Consider the following 25,829-nt stretch of genomic DNA (forward strand, 5'->3'; position numbering starts at 1 on the left):
CTGAGTCAATTCAAGACAGACCATTAAGTGCCTATGAGTAAGGTACTCTCCCTTTTCCAATCAGTGCTATACTATCCTTCCTCATTTTTTTCCAATTAGCATCATTATTATAAAACTATAAAGCATTAAACCAAGTTCAAAAGAATACTCTTACTCAAAAATCAGTTTAAGGATTATTTTTAGAAAAATTTTAGGTCCTCTGCAAAGTTTGTCTTAGTGCTCTACTGTATTAGCATACTTTAAAAGAATGCCTTCTTGAATGCTGACAAAAACTGAGGACTGATGGATGTGGGGGGGAGGAGGGATGGGCATGGAGGAGGACACTTGTGGGGATGAGGGGGGAGGAGGGATGGGCATGGAGGAGGACACTTGTGGGGATGAGCACTGAGTGTTATGTGGAAACTAATTTGACAATAAACTATTTGTAAAAAAAATAATAATAATAATAAAAAAATTCAAGAATGCCTAAGGGATCAATAGTTGTTTACATTAGAAGACTTTTTTTTTTTTTTTACATTAGGAACCTTTTTTCTTTTTAATATTATTTATGGTTTGAAGGCTTTGTTGGTTTTTTTATTTTTTCAATTTTTTAAATTAAGGTAGCCAAAAACCTGGACCCACCATTTGAAATATTTTATGTGACTCATTTAATTCAAGCCAGTACAATGAAGCTATAGTTAGAGTACTTGGATTTAAAAGATACACAGAGTTTAGGTCAGTCTGAATGATGCCAACATTTCACATAACTTCAAATTCCACACTTACCTACTATCTGTCCTCTAACCGTATCATTGTCATTTGGCCCAAGTTTGCACAGATCCAACCTCTGATCTATTTCAAATCAACAACAAAAAGCAGCAATTAAAAAACAAGCTGAATATCAGAGCTAACATCTATAGAGTGATGGTAAATTTCCATAATCCAAAAGCAACCAGGCCTATCATTCAAATGATAACATTTTAAAGATGAAACAAATGTTTAAAATCTCTAACTGCATATATAATTAGTATAAATGTCTTAACAGTTTTGATAAATTTGGATTTCAAAAACTCTATAAGACACTGGTGTATACACTGCCAACATGCAATTACTTTTTCTCCAAAGATTTCAGAACACTTGTCTTGAGTCTTGGCTTTTCACTTAATAGCTGTTGTTCTTAAGCAATTTATCCCTGAGTCTTGATTTTCTCCGGTATAATAGTAGTACCTACCTCATATTTTTTAAGGATTAAATCTGGTAATTATGTAAAACTCTTAGGTAGCTGGCATATTAAGTGTTCAATAAATATTATCACTGTTATATTTCATCTAACCATTTCAAATGACTTCCATACACATAAAGTAATTAATGAGAAGCCAAGTATAAATTGTAAGATAAGGGTTTGAGTCAGTCCTGCTAACTCATTTAGGAGCAACTCATTTATTCTCTCATGCCTCATCTACAGAACAGACCTAACAGTGACCTGGCCAGTTACAGGAAGGAGCAGTGTCACCCACAGCACGCTGCTTTCCTTTGATTATAGCACTTAAAACTGAATTCCTCTACAGCTATATTTTTGCCATCTATTTAAAGAAGTCATGAACTGATAAAAAGGAGGAGCCCATACATTTTCTTTGTATTCTCCACTCCTAGGTGGTAGAACACTGTACAGGGTGCTCAATAAATGTTTAATAAATTAACTATTTTTGCCCATCAAAAAGGTCAAGTAAATAAATGCAATGAAACATTCACAGGCAGCACGGAGAAAAATCTGTGTCCCAAAACTATAGTTCCTGGCTCCTCAGCCAAAAATACACTTTTTTCCCTTTGCAAAATAAATGGACACTACTAAATCAACTGTACAGTAGACTTCTGCAAGGCAATTCCTCTTCTCTCGTTCAGTCTTTCCAGTGTGTCCTGCTCCCTCGGCCAGCAGGCCTTTACCCTGGTTTCTCAGAGGACAGCTCCATGCCCTTTTCACCTTTATATCCATCATGGTTTTGAACAGTACTTGGCACATTAAAGGTTCAATAAACGCTGGCTGAATTGAACCAAAGATAAGGTCATACACGTGGCCTATTAAGTTTTCAGTTTGTCTGCTGGGTTGGATAATAAAACAGTTCATTTTTATATGCTTGACCTTTTCCCATCCCAATGTCCTCTATTTCCTTTTGGGTCAGCCACCCTGTCAACTCAGAAATACAAGAAATCCTCAGGTGCCTTTAAATTCCTGACTCAGAACTTCTGGCACAATTTTCTCCCTTTTTCTTCTTAACAGATCAGTGTTTATATATCTGGAATGTGGTATCATAAACAGATCAATATTTATATATCTGGACTATGGTATCATACTATAAAAGGGATCATCTCTTAATATATCTAATATTCAAAGAAAATTTTACTCTATTTTTTATTAATTTCTTTAACTAGATTTTATGTGAATTTCTGTTCAGTAGAAATATCTGGGCTAAAATCCCATGACAATGAATGACTAGAATATTTTTTACATTATATAAAAAAGAATTCTGTAGAAACAACAAAAAATTTTGTCAAAAAATTTCAGTTATATCACAATGGAAAGACCCCCAATAAGATGTTCTGTCACCTGGTTACACGGATTACACATATGCTAATTAAACTTGCATATCCAATACAGAATCATTTACAATGTCTTAACCGTGGTCTGCTCTTCTAAATGCCCAGGCAGGTGTAAAACTAAGCTATAATTAAGCAGTTAATACAGCTGTCTTACAATCAATGTTTTACCTTTCTAGTAATTTTATTTTAGTTTTATGTATCATTCTTATTCACTAATAATTACCCTTTAAATGCCACCTTAAACACTCTAATCACTTAAATAAAACTCATTTTCTCTCAATCCACTGAAACCAGAGAAGGGTGCTAAGAAATTTTAAAAAGGCATATACGCTTTGACACCCTTCTTTTTACTCTTGGATAGCAAACATTTCCTAAAACGTATAAATTCACTGTACACTAAGTATCAGCTCTGATTTAGTTCAAGTCTCACATATTTTAAATGTTTCCTTCTTTTTATAAAGTCCATAAAATAAATTTAACCAAGAATTGTTACCAAGGTTTCAAACATACAAAGGAAGTTAAGTTTTTGGATCCCTGTCTCCTCCCAAAAACAAACATACATACACACATATATATTATATATATATATATTTTTTGAGTTGGGGGCACAAGTGAGTGAGGGGCAGAGAGAGAGAGACAGAGAGAGAGAAGCGGGGCTCACCCAAAGCAGGGCTCATGCTCACACCAAGTGGGGCTCACACGAGGTGGGGCTCGAGCTCAGCTGATATGGAATTCAAACTCATAAACCATGAGATCTTGATCTGAGCCACCCAGGTGCCCTATGTTTTGAAAAAATTTTTTTTAATGTTTATTTCTTTTTGAGTGAGAGAGAGAGAGCACAAGCAGGGGAAGGGCCAAGAGGGAAACAGAATGTGAAGCAGGCTCCAGGCTCTGAGCTGTCAGCACAGAGCCTGATGTGTGTGCCCTACATTTTTATATTTTAAAAAGCACTAGTGTCTACTCACAACCAGTGTCTTTGAGGCGGTTGATGGCATTGGAAAGAAGTCGAACACAACCAAGAAATCCAGCACCTTGTTTTTTATGGATCTTCTTGTGATTCCATACACTGATCGTAACTGAATCAGACTTTCCAATATACCTAAAAAAACAACAAAACTGAATGAGTAACTTGGCTACTACAAGTAGTGTAAACTTTCTTCTTTTGCTTTTGTAGTGTAAAGTCACAAATGTTTCAGAGTATGGCTAGATAATGCAAAATATGTTTTGAGTTCAATCAGTCCTACAAGATTGTATTTAAATTTTTTTAAACTCTTAAAAGTAAAATCTATAAATAAATTTGAATATATCCTTCATCACATCTGCCACTCTCAGGCTGGCTAGCAATTTTTGGTAGTAAAAAAACTATTATAATAGCTAGTGTCAAATTACACCATGGAGTTTCTAATATTTCTTTCCACGAACAAAAATCTTACAAGAGCTTTTACCACAGTCACATTTAAAAAACATTTCAATGACATGGCCTATCATCTCGGAGAGTACTCAGTTGTCCAGGGGCATTGTCAAGGCTGACAGACCAAAAATCTGACATACCTGGTAGGTTTTAAAATGCTGTAGAACAAAAGCTGATTGTAACGCTTTTCCCCTGCTTCTTTCCTGTATGCAGGCCTTGAGCGAGCAGGACTCTTGCAGATTTCACTTCACTGCCTGCAGACAAGCAGAGCAGGGGAAAGCGTTACTACACTTGTCTGTGCGTATACCTGCAGGTACGTAAGAGCTCTACCACGGCCAATTGATCACATGGTGCCATCCCATGCAAAAATATAATAAAATAACATAATTATATCAGTAGAAGCCTAACTATATTTCATTGCCTCTAAGTGGTCAAATTTTTGGTCCAGCAACCTTGATCTTCAAGTGTCATTCAGTAAAGCAGTAATATCAGAAAAATTCACCCAGTACATAAAAAAGCCAAAACAACTTAAGTGAGAACTAAAACTTTTAAATGAGAAACAGGGAAGCCACACTTGGGTCCAGCTGTGCATAAAGCATGCCTATCCCTACTGGACTTTTAATTATGCAAGCTGATCCATTCCCTTTTTAAAAATTAAGCCAATTTGAATTTCATTTCTGTTGCTTACAAATGGAAAACTTTGGTTGAAAATACCCAGCATTTATGCACCAATTTTCAAAGACTGACCAGACCTAACTTGGCAAGTATCTACCACATGGTATGTCAAAATTCTACAACCAGAATCAATTATTAAACAGCTAAATCACCCCAGACCAAGCATTAAAAGAAAAAAAAAAATCACATTAAATCAGTTTCCCAACCCTGATTTCCAAGTATGATAAAGTACTGACCCCCATGCCTTAGAACAGCCCGCCACTGGCCTAAGCACCCTTATGCTGTCAAGGCCCAGAGAGACAGAAACTTCTGTCAATTTGTGTCCTGGAATGACTGTGAGACAGTGAATTGCCTCCCTACCAAATGAACTTTTATTCAAAATACATTGCTCCGCATCAAGCCACTGACAATGTGGGGTTGCCTATTAGATCAGTTAGCCTGCTCTAACCAATCAGGGAGAAATCATAAGGGACCTTGTCAGCCATGGTGTGACATGGCCTTCTCTCCAAGTAAGGCAGGAAGCCAATGGGAGATGTGCAGCAGAGGAGTAAAAGATTTGAAATATGTTTGAACAAGATCACTCTAGCTGCTGTGTTGAGAAAGACTGCAGAAGCAAGGCATCTAAGGCAGAGGTCAGCAAACAGCCTGTGACCCAAACCCAACAGAGCACAAAATATACTGTGATTTCGGTTTTTGTCAAGGATACAATTTTTTTAAAGTTTTAAGGCTATAATACAAATATTTAGAATGTCTACATTAACATTACCAGTTTTCTAACATGACGTCATCATTTTTATTTGCTGGACCTAACAATTCCACATACCATGATGGTCCAACAAGAATTCCAGCTCATACCATCAGAGAGTCCCCCTCCCCCTAAATCCCATAAACCTGGCCACCAGGGAATCTCACTCAAATCATCTATCAACATGCTAATATAATACCATGCTCTGGTCTATAACTGCACAGAACGCCTGACAGACCAACACCTTTAGGTAGGGACACCTCCTCCCCTCCATCTAGCATGAAGCAGATACTGAAGATGAGCCCTCCGCCCAAATGCCCAAGGTTTGTTGGTCACTGTAGGAGGAGCAGGGGACAGAAAAGCCACTTTTAGGCAACAGCGTGACCAATGGAAACCCGAGTAAGGTAAGGAGGGCCACTGGTCTGAATGCAAACAGGCTCATGAATCGACCCACCTCAAAATATCCACAGGCCCTAGTTGACCAATGGGCTACTTACAATTAGGCATAGGTACCAAAAAAGGAAAATTCCGTACCTTCCTAAACTCCCACACTCCCGCCCTTAATTAGAGCCCCTACCACTACCTCCTGATAGGTGGTTTTTCCTTCACTGCACCGACCGCTGCTCCCCTGCAGTGTACTCAGTGTGTTCACTATCTCCTTTGTTCTGCCCGGTGTCAATGCTTTCTCTCCAATCAGGTCGCCCCACACTCCATAGTATTGGAACTAGTCTTCCCGCCATCTTTGCCTCCATCGAAGCCCTTCTCCCCATTACAGCCCAAGTGGCTACTCTTGGATATAAATCTGATTATAGCATTTCCCCACTTACAAACTTTTTTCATTGCTTTCCACTGCTTTTAGAGGAGTATTCAAACTTACTAACAGGCTTTCAAGGACTTTCACAGAGTTGGTTCTGCTTGCCTCTCTCTTTGCGTGTCCTATGCCGCATTCCCCCTTCCTCACGTGAACTCCCCAATCCTGCTCCTCCAAACTATTCTCAGTCATGTTCTCTTTCACCTCGGGGTCTTCACACAGACTGCTTTTGCTTAGAGCCACCCCAAGTTTCCTTTTTCAAGTTAACTCCTACATAAGGTCTAAGCCCAAATGTCACTTTTTCTAGGAAGCTGTCCTTAACTCCTAAATTCATATAAAAGAAAGTTCTGTATATTTCCAGAACACCCTATTCTTATCTTCCCCATATTCTTATCATGCTGTTTAGAATTTCCTATTTGTGTCTATACACCACTTGGCTGTAAGCTTGAAAGGCTATGTCTTATGTATGTTGTACCTGGGTCTCTGGCTGAATTTAAATCTGACTGAAGCTTAGAGAGATTACTTAAAACCATCTGATTAAGAACTCAAAAACTTAAGTCAGTTACACAGATAGTAGCTTCTCACAGCTGGGATTTCAAAATCACTGCAAGTCAAATCAAGTAATAAAAAAGTTGTGACCTAACGTATTTACTCAAAGCATCTAACATTTGAAAATACCTGTCAGGTACTAGTCTAAGCACTTTACAGGTGTTACCTCACTGCATCTTCCTATCAGTCTCCTAAAGCAGGCATTATTGTTGTCGTTGTCATCAATGGAAATCAACGCAGGAGGGGTTAAACACTAAGCTAATGATCACACAAGTAAGTGCCAGAGCGGGGGGAAGCCATGTAGTTTCACTTCTCTCTATTGCCTACTTTTTTAGTTCCTATTTATTTGCCTACTAACTTGGAGTCACTGAGCCCTAGCACTGAGGGGCATACAAAAAAGCCTTATTCTGAATTGTCTCCCGGTATCTCAGTGTTCCATAAAAGACATGTTTGTTCACGTGTGGTTTAGAAGGTCAAATTTAAATAACTGACCACAGTCTAGGCTGAGCTTGGTACTCTGGGGGGTGGGATGGGCGGGGGGCGGTTCTAGAACTAACTGTATATAAGTGAGTAAGTGAGGTGTCAGGCATAAAGGTTTGATGGGAGATGTAAAATTCATTTTTGTAAGTAAGTCAAGTGGAACATTCTGAAGAAAAACTAAAATTGATGAAGAGTGAAGCAGAAAGCTCAAAAAGCTTAAAAGACCAAAGACTTAAAAGTCAGGATATCAGGACAGTTAACATGTTTATAACATGAGATATGAGGACAAAACAGTAGAGGTGTAGAAAACATATGATAACATAATTAGCAACCTGGAAAAAAGAGGCCCCTATGCCTGCAGGGAGCAACAGATAAGAAACAAGACTATCACTGCCACCACCTGATAAGCCCAAGATACTCTGCAGCCATGGTGGGGCTAAAACAGAAGGACTGGTGAAATTACCGAGGAGAAACGGAGAGCCTTCCTGAATCCCCTCCCTGGCCCAGTTCATCCTCAACCCGAGCAGGAAACCTAACCTTTACTCTCTGAAAAGTGCTCTTTCAGGGACACTAAGGCACACTGAGTGAGAAGGTAAAAGTCTATTATAAAAGCATGGATATTAAGAAGAGGCTAATATAGTCAATAGAGGGACCTCCTAGCATTCTTACACTCTTCAGCTCCAAGAACACTAGCATCCAAGAACATATAACCTCGGGCAGGAAACAGGAGAATTCTGTGCAATGAAAATGGCACAGTCACATATTCAGTGAGTGGACCACCTCTACCCATGGGCACAGAATTTCCAAACAACATGGAAGTGTCTCCGCTTAAATCTAAAGAGACAGAAACCCAAATCAAACTAACAGGGGAAAAAAAAAAAAGAACCTTGTCAAAAAAGAGCCAATACAAGCAACAAAACTTCTCTTATCCAAGACTTAAGTCTCTTATCCAAAACTTAACTTATCTGAGAAATAAGAAGAAACTATGAAAATAGGATAGTCAAAAAGTAAAGTGATCTTGCAAGCTAAAAATATAAGAGCAGAAATCACAATAAAAGGAATGCTAGAAAACTAAATAGGGGAAACAGCTCAAATATTTCATCATAGTTTTTAATTTTTTACTAAAAAATATTTTATTCAAATGAAGATAAAATACGAGAGAAAAAAGATAGGACAACTAAATGATAATCAATTCAGAAGGGATAACATCCAAATAACAGGAGTTCCAGGAAAGAAAATAGAAAATGGAGAGGAAATCATCTATAAATAACTAAAGATAGGGGCACCTAGCTGGCTCAGTCAGTACAGCATGCGACTCTTGATCTTCAGGTTGTGAATTTGAGCCCCACGATGGGTGTAGAGATTAAAAATAAAATCTTTAAAAAACAAATAAATAAAAAAGACAAAATTTCCTCATAACTAAAGAGTTTCAGCATCTAGAAGATGTACAGGCAGTAATTTCTCTGACATCAGCCATAACAACATCTTTCTAGACATGTCTCCTGCAGCAAGGGAAACAAAAGAAAAAGAAACTATTGGGACTACATCAAAATAAAAAGCTTCTGCACAGAAAAGGAAACAACAGACAAAAGTAAAAGACAAAATACTGAATGGGAGAAGATACTTGCACATGACATATTCAGTAAAGGGTTAGTATCCAAAATAGGTAAAGAACTTATACAACTCAACATCAAAAAAAACGCAAAAAGTCCAATTTAAAATGCACAGAAGAGGTATGCCTGGGTGGCTCAGTCAGTTAAGCGTTCGACTTCAGCTCACAGTTCATGAGTTCTGCTGTCAGCACGAAGCCCATTTTGGATCCTCTGTCCCCCTCCTTCTCTGCCTTCCCCCCACTCACAAGCTTGCTCTCTCTCAAAAATAAATAAATATTTAAAACATAATTAGGGACGCCTGGGTAGCTCAGTCGGTTAAGCGTCCGACTTTGGCTCAGGTCATGATCTCATCACTCATGGGTTCAAGCCCCGCATCAGGCTCTGTGCTGACAACTCAGAGCCTGGAAACTGTTTCAGATTCTGTGCCTCCCTCCCTCTCTGCCCCTCCCCCCCCAAAATGAATAAATGCTAAAAAAAAAAATAATAAATCAAAATAATTAAAAAATAAAAATGCTAAGATATGAACAGACACTTCTCCAAAGAAGATATATAAATGGCAAAGAGACACATGAAAAGTCATTCATCATCAGGTAAATACATACCAAAACCACAATGAGATATTACCTAACACCTGTCAGAATGTCCAAAGTCAAAAATTCAAGAAATAATAAGTGTTGGCAAGGATATGGAGAAAAAGGAACCGTCATGCACTACTGGTAGGAATGCAAAGTGATGCAGCCACTATGGAAGACAGTAAGGAGGTTCTTCAAAAGATTAAAAATAGAACTACCCTATAATCCAGTAATCACACTACTGGGTATTTACCCAGAGAATACGAAAACCCTGAAAGGATATATGCACCTGTATGTCTATTGCAGCATTATTTGCAATAGCCAAATGATGGAAATAGCCCACGTCCATCAAGATATGAATAAAGAATGGAATATTATTCAGCCATAAAAAAAAGAATGAAATCTTGCCACTTGCAACAACATGGATGGCCCTACTGAGTATAATGTTACAAAATAAGACAAAGAAATACAGATACCAAATGATTTTACTTATATGTGGAATTTAAGAAACAAAAAAAACTAACAGAGGAAAAAAAAGAGAGAGAGAGAGAGAGAGAGAGAAACCAAAAAAACAGACTCTTAACTATAGAGAACACATAGATGGTTACCAGAGGGGAGGCAGATGGGGGGACGGGTGAAAAAAGTGAAGGGAATTAAAAGTACATTTACTTTTATATATTATTATTTTTTTAGACAGAGCGTGAGCAGGAAGAGAGGAGCACAGGGAGAGAGGGCAAGAGAGAATTCCAAGCAGGCTCCATGCTCACTGTGGTGCCCAATGCAGGGCTCAATCCCACAACCCTAGGATCATTACTCAAGCTGAAATCAAGAGTCAGACGCTCAACCAGCTAAGCCACCCAGGAGAACATTTATCCTGATGAACACTGAGTAATAAATGGAAGGTGAATCACCGTACTGTACACCCGAAACTAAGAGAGCCCTGTATGTTAACTATACTGGAATTAGGGGCACCTGGGTGGCTCAGTCAGTTAAGCATCCAACTTTGGCCCAGATCATGATCTAACGGTTCATGGGTTCAAGCCCCGCATCAGACTCTGTGCTGACAGCTCAGGGCCAGGAGCCTGCTTTGGATTCTGTGTGTGTGTGTGTGTGTGTGTGTGTGTGTGTGCATCTCCCTCTCTCTCTCTCTGTCCCTCTCCCACTTGTGTGCTCGCTCGCTCTCTCTCTCTCTTAAAAATAAACATTAAAAGAAGTTTTTAAATTTAAAAAAAACCTGGAATTAAAATTTTCATTTTTTTAAACAAAGAGTTTATCCAGATTAAAAGGTCCCAATAAGTATCAAGCACTATGTAACATATATACCAAATCCATCATCAAAAAATTTATTATCTGGCATAAGGAGAATACCCTGAAATCTTCTAGTGGAAAACAATGATCAAGAAAGACCAAATTCAGGATGCCATTGGCGATACTCTGAAACAGCACTGTTCAAAAGGGCATCCACCAGCCACGTGGAGCTATTGAGTACTTGAGGCTAGTCCAGATTGAGGCACTCTGTAAGTGCAAAACAAAGATCTCAGACTTGGCTGGAAAGTGTTTATTTTTTTAATCTATATATTTATTTATCTATAAAAAAGACCATAATTATTTTATCTTGATTACATGTTGAAATGAGAATATTTTAGATATACTAAATTAAATATATTTATTAAGCTTAATCTTTTTTATTATTAACTTCTAAGTTTATTTTGAGAGAGAACACACGCATGTGTGCACACGAGCCAGTGGGGGAGGGGAAGAGAAAGGGAGGGAAAAAGAGAGAGAATCCCAAGCAGGCTCTACAGTGTGGGGCTCAGAACTCAAAAACCATGAGCTCATGACCTGAGCCAGACACTTAACCAACTGAGCCACCCAGGTGTCCCTGTTACCTTTTTAAAATGTGGTTACTAGAAAATTTTAAATCACAGACAAGCTTCCATTTGTGGTTCACATTATATTTCTGTTCAAGTGCTGATCTAGACCTAGAAGACAATGGAGCAATATATTCACAATTTGGAGAGAAACTCATGTCTTACCTAAAAGGTTATAATCAAACTATCAATTGAAATGGATAAAGTACTATTCCAGATAAGATCTCAAAGAAATTTTCCCTATCTTTGTACTCTTTCTCAAGATGACCATAAAGGACAGACTTCATCAAAACAGGGAATAATAAAATACGGGAAATCACTGAACAAGGAAGAGACAAAGGAAATTCCCAACATAATGATAAAGGCAAGTCCCTGCACTATTGTGCAGCAGGTCCTAGACCAGCTTAGACCAGCAGACCAGTCTGGAGGTTTCAGGAGGGAGATCTCCAAGAAGAATACAAAGCTAATGGAATAGTTCATGTGTTTGAATACATACGGAAATGTCCAGTCCTATAGGACAGTCTGGGAATTAATTAAGGAGACAGAAAACTAAACAAATGGCAAAATAAGAGAGTTATTAACTCCAGAAAAACAAAATTTGTCAAGAAAGGAAATGTAATCATTGCATACCATGTGACTCAGTTATGAATAGTTACATGATCATAATGTAAATACACAACAATGATTTAACCAAAAAGGTTCAAATGGAGGGCTTGGAGAAAAGAAGGGCCACGTGACTGCTGAGGGAACAGGGATGAGAGATCAGTTGTAAAAGCTAATTCTTCTTCTATGGTAGGAAATGTAAAAATAATACCTAAAAGTATGTATACACTAAATCTCTGTCTGCATCTCTCCCCCATCCTCCACTCTATATATAGAGAGAGATGTATAAAGGAAGCATGAGATCTAGAAAGAGAAGAAAATGCCAGACTAAACAGTTATACCTTGAGAATGGGAATCAGGAACAAGAATGGGGAGGGGCACCTGAGTGGCTCAGTTGGATGAACATCCAACTTCGGCTCAGGTCATGATCTCACAGTTTGTAGCCCCGCGTCAGGCTCTGTGCTGAATGCTTGCTCAGAGCCTGGAGCCTGTTTCGGATTCTGTGTCTCCTTCTCTCTCTGCCCCTCCCCCACTCACACTCTGTCTTACTCTGTCTCTCAAAAATAAATAAATGTAAATAATTAAAAAAAAAAAAAAGGAATAAGAATGGGGCAGCAAACTGCAGTTTCCCACTAAAAGCCTTACAATATTGGAGCACCTGGGTGGCTTGGTCAGTTAAGCGTCTGACCTCGGCTCACCTCATGAGCCCCACGTTGGGCTGTGCACTGACAGCTCAGAGCCTGGAGCCTGCTTCGGATTCTGGGTCTCCCTCTCTCCCTACCCCTCCCCTGGTTTTGCACGCTCTCTCGCTCTCACGTTCTTTCTCTCTCAAAAATAAAAATAAACATTAAAAAAAAAAAAAGCCTTACGGTATTATGTGCCTTTTTAGAATGGTGCACATACCACTGTGATTAAAATTTGAAAGAAACTATCCCTATAGAAGCAAAATGAATGTCTATGAGTGCCCTCCAATTATGATTTCAGGTTTTATACTCATAACTGGCTTAAAGTAAATTAATATTTAACTGAAAGAAGACGGGACAGGGTTGCTCTATGCTGCCTACACATTTTGTTCTCCATAGGCTTATTAAGGGCACTTGATCTTCCAAAACCGGCTATCAATAAGCCCAAGTACCCTTCCATTATTAGGTTTTGTGACCCTCCGTGAAGACCAAATTAAACCACAGATCAAACTCAAATCATTTTCAGTGATTCTTTTCAAAGACTATATCAAATAATATTGATTCTATGTTTCATTTCAAATGAATCATTTAAACCTACAGGTCATAATGCTGATTCCACTTTGGATCAAGTGTATTCTTCACAGTATCTGTAGAATGGCATTGCCCAGATCCATCAACCACCACCTTAGCAAATGGATCAGGAAGTCCTGTGAAAAAAGGGGAAGAATTTTTTTTAATTAAAGAATAATGTGACATGGAAAATAAAAATTAATTATATAAAGCTTACTATTTGCTTCAAAAGAGTACTCCTTTCTTTATAAAAAGTTTAACATTTAACTATAAATGAAAAGTGGTCCATTTAGAATGAAGATTAAAATTAATTCTACATTAAATACCAAAAGCCATGTTTTTCTTGTTTCTATCTCAAAACATTCTCAGCTTAAACTACCAAAGCCTAGAAGTTACCTCTTAATAGGGAAGTTTTTATATATCTTTCCCAGCCCTTTGACCCTTCTATATTAAGAAGCTTAATATAGATCTGGCTCTCTCAGAGCCTTCTCAAGGCCCCCTGTAGTAGCATTTAAAGAAAGAGCTTATTATAGGTTTTCCCACAAGAATACAGGCTACATAGAAATCAAATTAACCAAAAAGTTCTCCTGAATAACTATCAGGAGTGATGAAAAACTGAAGGAAAAAAAAATAATAAAACGCCCTGCCCTAAAACAGTTAAGAATGCCATGGGGGAGAGGGAAACCAGAAAATAAACAAGTGTTTGGACTGATTATAAAGAAAATACTTTTAACACTATGTCAGGCACTATTCTAAATGCTTTACATATAATAATCCAATGGAGTAAACGCTATTATAATCTCTGTTCTACTGATGAGGAAACTGAGGCACAAAGAGGTTAATTAACTAGCCCAAGGACAAACAATAGTACGTGACAATGCCAAGGTCTAACGTTTAGATTTTAAAGCCATGCACATATATTCTGGTTCTCGTATTCATGCTCTCAACTTACTTTTGTATAGTATGCCTCTTATGTACCATGCAGTTCAACAGTGAGTACAAGTAAGAGTTCAACAGTGAATACAAGTAAGAACAGTTGGGAGTTTGAACAGTAAATCAAGGCTTCTTTTGTTCTTTTTCCTTTCTTTCTTTCTTTCTTTTCTTTCTTTCTCTTTCTTTCTTTCTCTTTCTTTCTTTCTCTCTCTCTCTTTCTTTCTTTTTTTTTTTTGAGGGGATGGGACTCACTGGGCTCTGAAGAACAAACCAACACAAAGATCGCCAAGAAAGGTATGACGGTATCTGAAGGGCTCTGAGAGATCATTTGTGCTAAGGTGTAAAAGTAAATACTGCTGGTAAGAGAGACTTAGAAATTAGAAAGTGACTCAGGGAGGTAATAGGGTGTCATATTTTTCTATCAGCGGTTTTCAGGGTGGACTGGGAGAAGGAAAGACTGGTACAGAGACCATCTATGAAGCTGTCTAAGTTCCACACAGTAGGATAAATGACCAGTAAGACAAGTAGACCCTGAACTAGGGAAGTCACATGAAAAGGTGAAGGACAGTGAAGTAATAAGCTATTCTGAAAGATCTGATACAAGTTTATAAGAAAGTAGAGTCCAAGATGACACTATAGTTTTCAGCCCTAAGTAACAATGAAAATAGTGGTTCTTTTGGAGGAAAAAAAGTTACAAGGTAGAACTAAATAAAATGTTAATGAGACAAAAATGACATTTTGGGATAGCACAGATTTCCTATACAGCTGAAAATACTAGAACAAAATGTTGGTATGGGAAGACAACCAGAGAAAGTTTGCACCTTGACATCTATGCTAATTTTTTTTAATCAAGATATCAACGTGCCAAGATTGAAACCAGGCAGAAATCATGTTGTCAGTTCCCCAATTCTATGATTCTGTAATCTGTCAACTTCAAATAAGAGAGGACCAAGATTTAAGAGTGTTAAGTATTTAAGAAGATACTTTGAAGTTAGGGCATTGATGTATTTAACTATATTCTTGAAGTTTACTGCTATTCATATTATTTCAATAATACCTACCATTTTTAAATGTGTTTAATGGAAGAATACTTTCCCCTCTACTTTCAATAACATTACGTATTTTCAAGACTCTATTCTATCTCTTTCTTTTGATTCTACTATCTCAACAAACACTCAAATGTATGTCTGTAAGCAAAAACAAAAACAAAAATCACATTTTCTAGCTTTCCTTTAGGTGTTGTTTAACTAAATTAAGGACTCAGGAAAACTCTTCCACACAAACACACTAGGCGTGGCTTCCAAGTCCTTAATTAAGTAGGAAATTCTGTGTCCCAACCTCCTATGTTTCTTTTCTGTTAAATAATACAAAATACAAGATCTATACCCTAACAAAAAAAGTACCTGTATTTCAACTTACCTGTTTCTATTACTCCACAAAAATTTACCTTGAGAGCCAAGTTACTGTGATGTGATCAAAAGCTATCAAGTTTTCTGAAGTTAGTTAGGCTTCTAGTGGTAAATATCAAGTGGCTAAGGTATTTTCTATATTCTTAAAGACTTCCCAATCATTCCCATCATTTCTGAGTCATATAAAAATAGCTAAAGCTGAAGACTTCCTCGCTATACAAATGCACTTGAGCTGCAAATAATAATGAAACAAAAATTTCAACTTAAAAGTGTGTTACTTTCCAGAGAAAATAAAGCCTTAGTTTTGATTGGGGGAAGAAAAAGAATATTCACCAAACACTGTGGTTCTGAGTGACTTCAATTTGGACCCTATATACAGCGACAACACAGTATCTTACACATAAATCTTTTATTTAAATGTTGCATAAAAGAGGGCACCTGGGTGGCTCAGTCAGTTAAGCATCCGACTTCGGCTCAGGTCATGATCTAACGGTTAGTGAGTTTGAGTCCCATCATCAGGCTCTCTGCTGTCAGCTCAGAGCCTGCTTCAGATCCTCTGTCTCCTGCCCCCTTCCCTGCCCCTCCCCGACTTGTTCTCTTTCTCTTTTTCAAACTAAATAAACTTTAATAAATAAATAAATAAATGTTGCATAAAAGAGAAAAAAATTATACGAATGAAAATATTCTTTAAAAAACATAATGGATAAACAGATACATTATCATGTTAATGGTAGAATCTACATGATAGATATTCACTATAAAACTTTTTACATGTCCTTATACGTTTAGAAATTTTTCCTTCTAAAATTTTGGGGGAAGAGAAATAACTTATTTTTTAAAGCCAGTAAGCTTGAAAACAATTCCAGAAAGTGAGTTAGCAAAACTTTTTCTCAGCAAGGGTAGATACCCAGAGTAAAGAGTATTATCTTAAATTACACAAGTTATAAGACAGCACTTGGCAGTGTATTTTTTCCTATATTAAATATATACAGACACATATGTTTCACCAGCCTACAGTCATGCTCGATATTAAAATTTACTTTTCTCATTCAACATGATTTAAACTACATTACAAGCAAACACTATATTTTGGTATCAATGATAACTGCATTCTGACAATAAACCATTCTCACTCAAGTTTCAGTAAGAGATTTAGGAAGTATTATAATTTTTTCTCTGGAATTAATATGGGCAACCCTGAACTTATAAACAGATCAAAGACAGACATAGGTCTACTACAGCAGAGGCCATCCCCACTGTGAGCCCAGGAGACAGTCCATCCCTGGCTGAGCGCCTTCTGAAGGCCTCAAGACTGGCTTTCCTGTTTCCCTTTCCAGAGCCATCAAGTGTTTCTCCATTCTGGGTTTTAAAGATAATCACACAGTTTCCCCTAATTTCCTTAACCCTGGAGCAAACTCACAACTCTTAAGAATTTTTATCAATTTTTAATGGCTACACCAATGGAAAAAAGAAAGAGTCCTTTCTTTCCTTCTTTTTTTCCCACCTACAGCTCAAGGGGCAGATAAAGATCATATAACTGGCAATAACTGGCTCTCCAAGGTTTACCAAAAATTAAAGTAAGATTCCTCTAGATTTCCTAGGAAAACTGAGACAAGTATATCTGGATATTACACTGAAGAAGCTGTGTCTTAGGACTCTGGAGGAAAGAAAAGAACTTGGGAAGGAAGGCTGGGAGGCAAAATGGAAGATTTTTGTCTGTAAAACCAGAGCAGATGTCTTGGAGGGTACAGAAGGCGCTGTAAAAGTATGCGTCCCTCACTTGTCTCCCTTTTCACCTGGTCACCTGCCTATCCAATCCTATTTGCCACTTTACAGTCCTATTAATCCCACCTCAAATCAACCTTAAGAACAGTAAAAAAAAAAAAAAAAGTATACCCTGGTTATTAGGTTATTAGTGACAGGACAAAGCAGGTAGTTCAGGAAAAGCCTGTGAAGACAGCACTGGTGGCAGCATGGAGACAGGCGATACGCAGTAGGGGAGAGAACACACGGCACATAACTGGAGACTGCTTAGAAGTTTCTTAACTATGTCCCAAAGCATCCTATTAAACTGCTTTTCCATATAAGCACAGAAACCAGAATAATTTCTAATTCTACAGTTTTATAAGATATTATTTTATAAACTTTAATTCTGGTTCTACTCTAGATATTTTAGAAGAAAATTTCAACTGAAATGAATGAAGTATGATTTTAAAATGCATCAAGAGCACATAAGGGAAGGGAGCCAAAAATAATATAAAAACAGGGAGGGGAACAAAAACATGAGAGACTCTTAAATATGGAGAACAAACAGAGGGTTACTGGAGAGGCTGTGGAAAGGGGGATGGGCTACATGGGTAAGGGGCATTAAGGAATCTACTCTTGAAATCACTGTTACACTATATGCTAACTAACTTGGATATAAATTAAGAAATAAATAAAAATTTAAAAAAATAAAGTAAAATGCATCAAGAATTACCATTTCTTTTAATGAACCCCTGAATATTAAGTTATATCATATTAAATTAGCAGTCATAGTGAGTTTCTGTGGGCTGGTAGAACCTGAATTTTAAAATCAAATGAATCTTCTTGGGGCACCTGGGTGGCTCAGTGAGTTAAGCGGCTGACACTTGATTTTGACTCAGGTCATGATCCCAGGGTCATGGGATCAAGCCCCTTGTCAGGGTTCACACTGAGATTCTGACACTCATTCTCTCTCTCTCTCTCTCTCTGTCTCTCTCTACTGCTTGTGAGTGTGTGCACATGCTCTCTAAAATAAACATTTTAAATAAAGAAAATAAAAAATAAAATCTAATGAATCATCTCAATTTATAACTTTAAATATTTTACACAGAAAATTTTGTTGGCAGAGTTCTTTACTAAAAATTATACCATTTTTACTCAATTATTTTTTTATATCTTTTTTCAATTTAATAACTTAAAGCTATTGTGAAGTATGATATTACAGAGTAAAGATTTTAAACACACACGAGGGGTTCTTTCCAATCCTCCTTCCCAAAACCTAATCCTAAATAAGGCCACAAAAAAATCTGACAACTTATTGGCAAAGAGACTGCAAATATGGGAACCAAATGTCTGCTTCAGAGGCTGAGACATAAGAGCATCTATGACTGAACGTGGCAGATATTTCTTTCCTACACTCTGGAAATTCCAAGCAGGCTGAATGACTTCTCTACTTTCCAAGGCATGGTGGATGCCTGAATAAAATTTCCTATAAAATATTAGAAAAGAAAAAAAGTGTTTACAAAATAATCTCCACCTTTTCTAGAAACCTAGTAGTATGCACACCTTCAATGTTCTTTACACATGTCTCATATACACACCTATACACATACACATTTCACACAAATATGTGGGAGAAGTGAATAAAAGGAAAGGGACAAAGGCTAAAAAGCACAAAATCCTCTAAAAAAAAAAAAAAAGTATTGCCAAAAAGCTCCAAACCAAAGCATTTATAAAACAGTTTGAAGTATATTTCTGAATAGAGAAATCACAACACCAGACAATTTTGAAAATGTTATCCAAAAAGTCTATACACAACATACAAGATTTAAAGTTACTTACGGAAAAAATCCTTTTTCACCAAGTTTTTTGCACAGAGTACTGTAAAGGAAACAAAAAATACATGGAAAGAATTAAAATGGTAAGACTGCACTGTCAAAAGGTTTATTTTAAAATACTAAAAGCACCAGTGAATAATAAATATTAACTACAGCAAGGTATGACATACGATCACAAGCTTTCATTAAAGACTAGCAAAAGACAGCTGAGCCTGTGGCTGCAACTTCAGCAATGACCACTAGGTAACAGATGACAGCCAGAAAGCTTATAAATCCGGTATTCTAATAAGGACCGACTTCCAATCAATCTTCCATCAAGATTTATCTCAGAGCAGCTCGGTGTAAAGAGGAAAATAGTTCCAAGAAAAAAATAAGCAAATTCAGGCTGATATATATATGTTTTTAATGAAATAATTTCATACTGAAGATCATAAATAAAATAAAGCTTTCTTGATACAGATGAGATCTTTTTAATAATGTTATTTAGTCTCCATCTAACTCCACAGAAATTTTACAGGAGATATATAAAGTACCTTCTTCTAAATCATCACCTCAATGACAAGACAGATTACTATATCTACCAAAAATTAAAAAGTTAATATATTGAGCTAGATATTCCAAATCCACATTCTCTGGATTACCTTGCATGAAATTATTAACTTAAAAGATGATGGATGCACAACCTTATGAATATATGAAAACCACTGAATTAGGGGTTCCTGGGTGGCTCAGTCGGTTAAGCAGCCAACTTCGGTTCAGGTCATGATCTCACAATTCGTGGGTTCAAGCCCCACATCCCGCTCTGTGCTGACAGCTCAGAGCTCCTGGAGCCTGCTTTGTATTCTCCCTCTCTCTCTCTGCCCCTCCCCCACTCACAGTCTGTGTTTTCCCCTCTCTCTCAAAATAATAAACATTAAAAAAAATTTCTAAACCACTGAATTGCACACTCTAAAAGGGTGAATTTTGTAGTTTGTGATTACAGGTCACTTTAAAAAATTATCACTTATATACAGTCATAAACTTAACTTCTTTAGTTCAAACTTATTAAAAGTGAAGGGAAAACATCAATTTGTGTATGGTTTATAACTTATAAAATATCTATAAATGTAATATTTAGTTAATGTCTACCCAGTTCTTTTCAGCTGAAATGGTCAGGAAGTTTAGTGTGCAAAAATTCATTTACCATAACAAACCTTGGGAATAAGTCTATATGTAACTAATCACTTTAAAAATTCAAATAAAGGGGAGCCTAGGTGGCTCAGTTCGTTAAGCCTCCAACACTTGATCTCAGCTCAGGTTATGATCTCACAGCTCATGAGATAGAGCCCAAGGCTGGGCTCTGTGCTGACAGCATGGAGTCTGCTTGGGATTCTTTCTCCCTCTCTCTCTCATGGCTTGCGTGCGCTTTGTTCTCTCTCTCTCAAAATAAATAAACTTAAAAGAAAAAGAGAGAGAGATGCCATTGGTAAATGAATAAAATTATTAAGTAAGCACAAGATAATGATTTACTGGTCAGAAGCATTTAGGCCTGTCTTAAAAACAGTTTTATTTTTAAAAATATAAAAACTCAAACATGAAAACTAAAGACCATAAGTAAGAGTACCAAATCACAAACTGGATTTAGAAGAACGTCTCTCTAAACCTTCATCACCACATAAACCGTACAGAACACTCAGGATCAATACATATACAACACATATATGAATCCAAATTATAATCTTCACTATTGCTGAGGTAATGATTTTTGTAAACCACCATCTTATGATTCCAGAAGTGAACTGATTTCCCATCCTACTTTAGAGAAACTGCAAATATATGCGAATTCTCCAGCTTCTTATCTCTAGCCCTACAAAGTTACGTTTTGACCCTCATTCTTTTTGTCTTCCTTCTGCTCATAACATCCTCCCTCCTATCTCACACTGTCCTTCCCCCTGTGTTCTAGATCTCATATCCAATCCACCACTTTCTCAGGGACCTGGGCTCCCATCTCCTCTACCGATGGCCTCATCAGCATTTCAACACATTCACCCTCCAGATACCATACAATTTCTCCTCCTTCATAATAAAACTACTGAGCCTGAGTGGCTCAGTCAGTTAAGCATCCAACTTTCACTCAGGTCATGATTTCATTGTTCATGAGTTCAAGCCCGCATCAGGCTCTCTGCTGTCAGCACAGAGCCCACTTTGGATCCTTTGTCTCCCTCTTTCTCTGCCCCTCCCCTGCTCATGTACTCTCTCTCAAAAGTAAATAAACATTAAAAAAATTTATAAAAATCCAACAGATTTCTGTATATTGATTTTGTATCCTACAACCTTACTATCAGTTCTACCAGTTTTTTGATGGAGTCTCTATAGTTTTCTATATATAGTTATCATGATATCTGCAAACATCAAAGTCAAGGTTCTACTTTTTCCTTACCAATTTGGATGCCTTTTATTTCTTTTTCTTGTCTGATTGTTGCAGGTAGGACTTCCAGTACTATGTTGAATAGAAGTGGTTAAGAGTGGACACCCTGGTCTTATTCCTGATCTTGGGGGAAAAGCTCTTAATTCCTCCCACCCCTCGCCTCAGGACCAGATGGACCTAACAAACATATACATCCAAAATCAACAAAATACACATTCTTTTCAAGTGCACATGGAATTTTCTCCAAGAGAGATCAGAGTTTAGGCCACAAAGTCTCGATTAATTCAAAACAACTGAAATCACAGGCATTTTTTCCTACCACAACAATAGCAATCAAACACAAGAAAAAATCTGGAAAGAACACAAACATATGGAGACTAAGTAACATGCTACTAAACAATGAATGGGTCAACCCAGAAGCAAAGAGGAAATAATAAATGAAAATAAAAACACAACGGTCCAAAATCTCTGAGATATAGTAAAAGCTGTTCTAAGAGGTAAGTTTATAGCAAAAGAGGCCTACCTCAAGAAACAAGAAAAATAAACAACCTAACTTTATACATAAAAGAGCCAGAAAAAGAAGAAAAAAGACCAAAGCCTATAGAAAGGAAATAATAAAGTTTAGAGCAGAAATCAATGAAAAAGAGACTGAAAAAAACAATAGAAAAGATCAATGAAACGGGAGCTGGTCTTTGAAAAAAATAAACAGTATTTTATCTGAATAAAACTTTAACCAGATTCATTAAGAAAGAGAGAGGACTCAAATAATAGAATGAGAAATGATGAAGGAGAAATAACCAATGCCACAGAAATACAAAGGATTAGAAGAGAATATTATGAAAAAACTTTGTGCCAACGAATTGGACAATCTAGAAAAATGGATACATTCCTAGAAACACAGAATCCTCCCAGAGAATCAGGAAGAGATAATCTGAACAGACCAAGTACTAACAAAACTGAGTCAATAATCAAAAGCTTCCCAACAAACAGAAGTCCAGGACCAGATGGTTTCACTGTGAATTCCACCAGACTATTCCAAAAAACACAAGAAGAAAAGCTTCTAAATTCATTCTATAAGGCTGGCATTATCTTCAAACCAAAACCAGATACAGACATAATAAAAATAAAAAATTTTTAAATTTTACGAAATGAAGAACAACACTATAGGGCAGTACCTCTGATGGATACAGATGCAAAAATCCTCAACAAAATACTCAAACCCAACCCAACAATACATTTAAAAAAGCATGCACCACAATCAGGTGGGATTTATTCCAGGGATACAAGGGGAAGTTCAATATTCGCAAATCAGTCAATGTGATCAACACATTAATAAGAAAGGATAAAAACCATACGATCATCTCAATAGATGCAGAAAAAGCATTTGACAAAGTACAATATCCATTCATGATAAAAACTCTCTACAAAGTAAATTTAGAGTGACTCCACTTCTTTCTACTAATGCCTCAATTTATTACAATTTGGCTTCCTCTGTCCTCACGTGCCTTCTCCAAAGCCTAGGGGACATTAGTTACTAAATCTATCCAATGGACGTCTTTCATTCTTTATCATACTTGATCCCTGAGGAGATCTGCCATCACTCCCCTCTTCTGGAACCCTTCTTTTCTTTTGGTTTCTGTTGAACACATTTAACCTGGTTCTACACCAGGCATAAAATGCATACTAAATCCTCACTGCCATATCGCTTTCCTATACTCTGTCTATGGAAGTTGAGGTTCTTCAGATTTTTGCGCTGGATCCTCTTCTTTCACTCTATAACCTGAGAAGCACAGATGCCCACCTCTGCAAACCTTGGAATTATATGTAAACTGTTATATGCATGTGTAAATTCATAGATTAACAGACTGACAAAGCTCTTCCTCCCCTCTAAAAAACAAATGTGAAGGGTCACCTGTGTGGCTCAGTCAGTTGAGCATCCGACTTCGGCTCAGGTCATGATCTCATGGTCCGAGAGTTTTATTTTAGCCCATGTCGGGCTCTGTGCTGACAGCTCAGAGCCTGGAGCCTGCTTCAGATTCTGTGTCTCCCTCCCTGCCCCTCCCCCACTCATGCTCTGTGTGATAAACATTAAAAAATTTTAAAAGAAAATTTAAAAACTAAATTTGAAGAGCTACATTTCATACATTCTCCCTTACCTTTACCATTTTGATGACACCTAAATGTTAAATATTAAGACCCAAACTTAACTCTCTCCTGAACTTCAGGTCCACACAAATTAATTATGTCCCCAAATAAAATCACCATCAGCCTCTCCCCCAAAACTGCTCTTCCAGTTTACTTTCTTTCAATAAACAGCCTTGCTTTGGGGGCGCCTGAGTGGCTCAGTCGGTTAAGTGCCCGACTTCAGCTCAGGTCATGATCTCGCGGTTCGTGGGTTCGAGCCCCACGTCGGGCTCTGTGCTGACAGCTAGCTCAGAGCCTGGAGCCTGCTTCGGATTCTGTGTCTACCTCTCTCTCTGACCCTCCCCTGCTCACGCTGTATATCTCTCTCTCTCCCTCTCTCTCTCAGAAATAAAAAAAAAATAAAACAAACATAAAAAAATTAAAACAAAAAAAAGCCCTGCTTTTACATCTACTGCTCCAGTCAGAAACCTCCATAGCAACTTTCCTCCTCTCTCCCCCATCTCCCAGCAAATACCGATTCTAATCAGTTCTGCCTCCGAAATATCCTTCATCTGTCCACTTCTATTACCAGTGCCACCACGCTTGTCCAGGACACCAACTAGTCTAGGCCATTAAAACCAGCCTCCCAATTAGTTCCCTGCCTCAAGCCTTAACCAGTTCTCTGCAATGGAACCAAAGTGATCTTTTTTAAAAGTACAATTAGGTCCTTTCATATATGTCCCACCTTCCTAACAACCATTTCCAAAATATGCTTAAAACATTCCTCCAAACTGTCCTACCACCAGTTCTCTGGATATCATAGCCAACCTACCACTTCGGAGGCCTTCTACGGACCTCCATCTTCAAAACATTCCCGAGGTTGTTGGGCCCAAACTTTATACTGGTTTACAACGCCCTTCAGGCCCCAGCTTACCTCTCTGATCTCAGCTTTCATTACCACCCCTCCTCTCTAAACACCCAAGTCCGAGATCCAACCACTCTAAACTTTCACTTTCTCAAACATACTCGATCCCACACCCACAGAGAGTCATGGGTCATTCCTTCTGCCTGAAACATTTTCCTCAGGCTGCTTTACCTGATGATCTCAGAAGGGAAAGGAAACCTTTTAAAACATATTTCTCTCAACCCTCCACCCATCTATATTTTTACAGAATCCCGTACTTATCACATGCACTCATCACACTTCATTATAATTGCTTAAGTTTAGAATATCACTTGTAACTATGAGGGGTAGTAAACAACATACAGCATAAATCAGGTCTGCCTCAATGGTACACAAGCACACACTGCACCGGTATTTTGACAGGTGCTCAAAAAATTTGCTGAATGAATGAAAGAGACTCCAAAATAATCTAAAATAACTTCATTGAAAGGAGGACTTTTTATATTATATGACAGATAAATTAACAATCCTCAAGTAATCATAATTTTAACTTATGAAATTTTATTTTTATCATTTCCCTTTATTTAAAACATAGTAATCAGATCGTATTTGACAATTTTTCTTTTAAAAACCATTAAGATATTGCTAATATATGATTAAGTTTCAAAGGTCAACTGAAAAATCGAGAGAGTGACTTTATTTATTAAGCTTTTTTTGGCAGGGAGGGGGGGCATCTGGGTGCCTCAGTAGGTTAAGCGTCCAACTTCAGCTCAGGGCATGATCTCACGGCTCGTGAATTTGAGCTCCACATCAGGTTCTGTGCTGATAGCTCAGTGCCTGGAGCCTGCTTCAGATTCTGTGTCTCCTTATCTCTCTGCCACTCCCCTACTCATGCTCTGTCTCTCCTTCAAAAATAAGCATTTAAAAATTTTTAAAGAAACACCTTTTTTTTAAGTTTACTTATTATTTTGAGAGACAGTGAGAGTACACAAGGGAGAGCAAGAAAGGGGAAGAGAGAATCCCAAGCAGGCCCCCCACTGTCAGCACAGAGCCAGACACAGGGCTCAATCCCACGAACTGCGAGATCATAACCTGAGCAGAAACCAAGAGTCGGACACTTAACCAACTAATAAGCAACCCAGACACCCCACGTTAGAATAACTTTAAAATCAGATTCAAAGTTTATAAAGATAAATTTAATTTTAGTAATCCAGAGACTAGGAAGCCAGTACCAGGGTTTCAGACTGGTACTAGTACGGGTACAAGACTAACTTAAAACATAAATATCAAGATTGGTCAGATTGCTAAGCT

General features: G+C 37.6%; 1 protein-coding gene across 1 annotated transcript in view; it reads right to left on the bottom strand.

Annotated features, from left to right (window-relative positions):
* SMURF2 (SMAD specific E3 ubiquitin protein ligase 2) overlaps positions 1-24,569 on the bottom strand; it is a 61,905-nt gene extending 37,336 nt beyond the window's left edge. Inside the window, exons 1-5 of the mRNA XM_077780358.1 lie at positions 24,470-24,569; positions 19,088-19,126; positions 13,189-13,297; positions 3,543-3,676; positions 766-831 (exon numbers count right to left, since the gene is read on the bottom strand). Of these exons, the coding sequence (XP_077636484.1) occupies positions 766-831; positions 3,543-3,676; positions 13,189-13,297; positions 19,088-19,126; positions 24,470-24,569 (448 nt within the window). The remainder of the gene's footprint in view (positions 1-765; positions 832-3,542; positions 3,677-13,188; positions 13,298-19,087; positions 19,127-24,469) is intronic.
* Positions 24,570-25,829: the final 1,260 nt, after the last annotated feature.

The sequence above is a fragment of the Crocuta crocuta genome, unplaced genomic scaffold (genome assembly GCF_008692635.1).
Source record: "Crocuta crocuta isolate KB4526 unplaced genomic scaffold, BGI_CrCroc_1.0 scaffold288, whole genome shotgun sequence".
NCBI classification, from domain to species: Eukaryota; Metazoa; Chordata; class Mammalia; order Carnivora; family Hyaenidae; genus Crocuta; species Crocuta crocuta.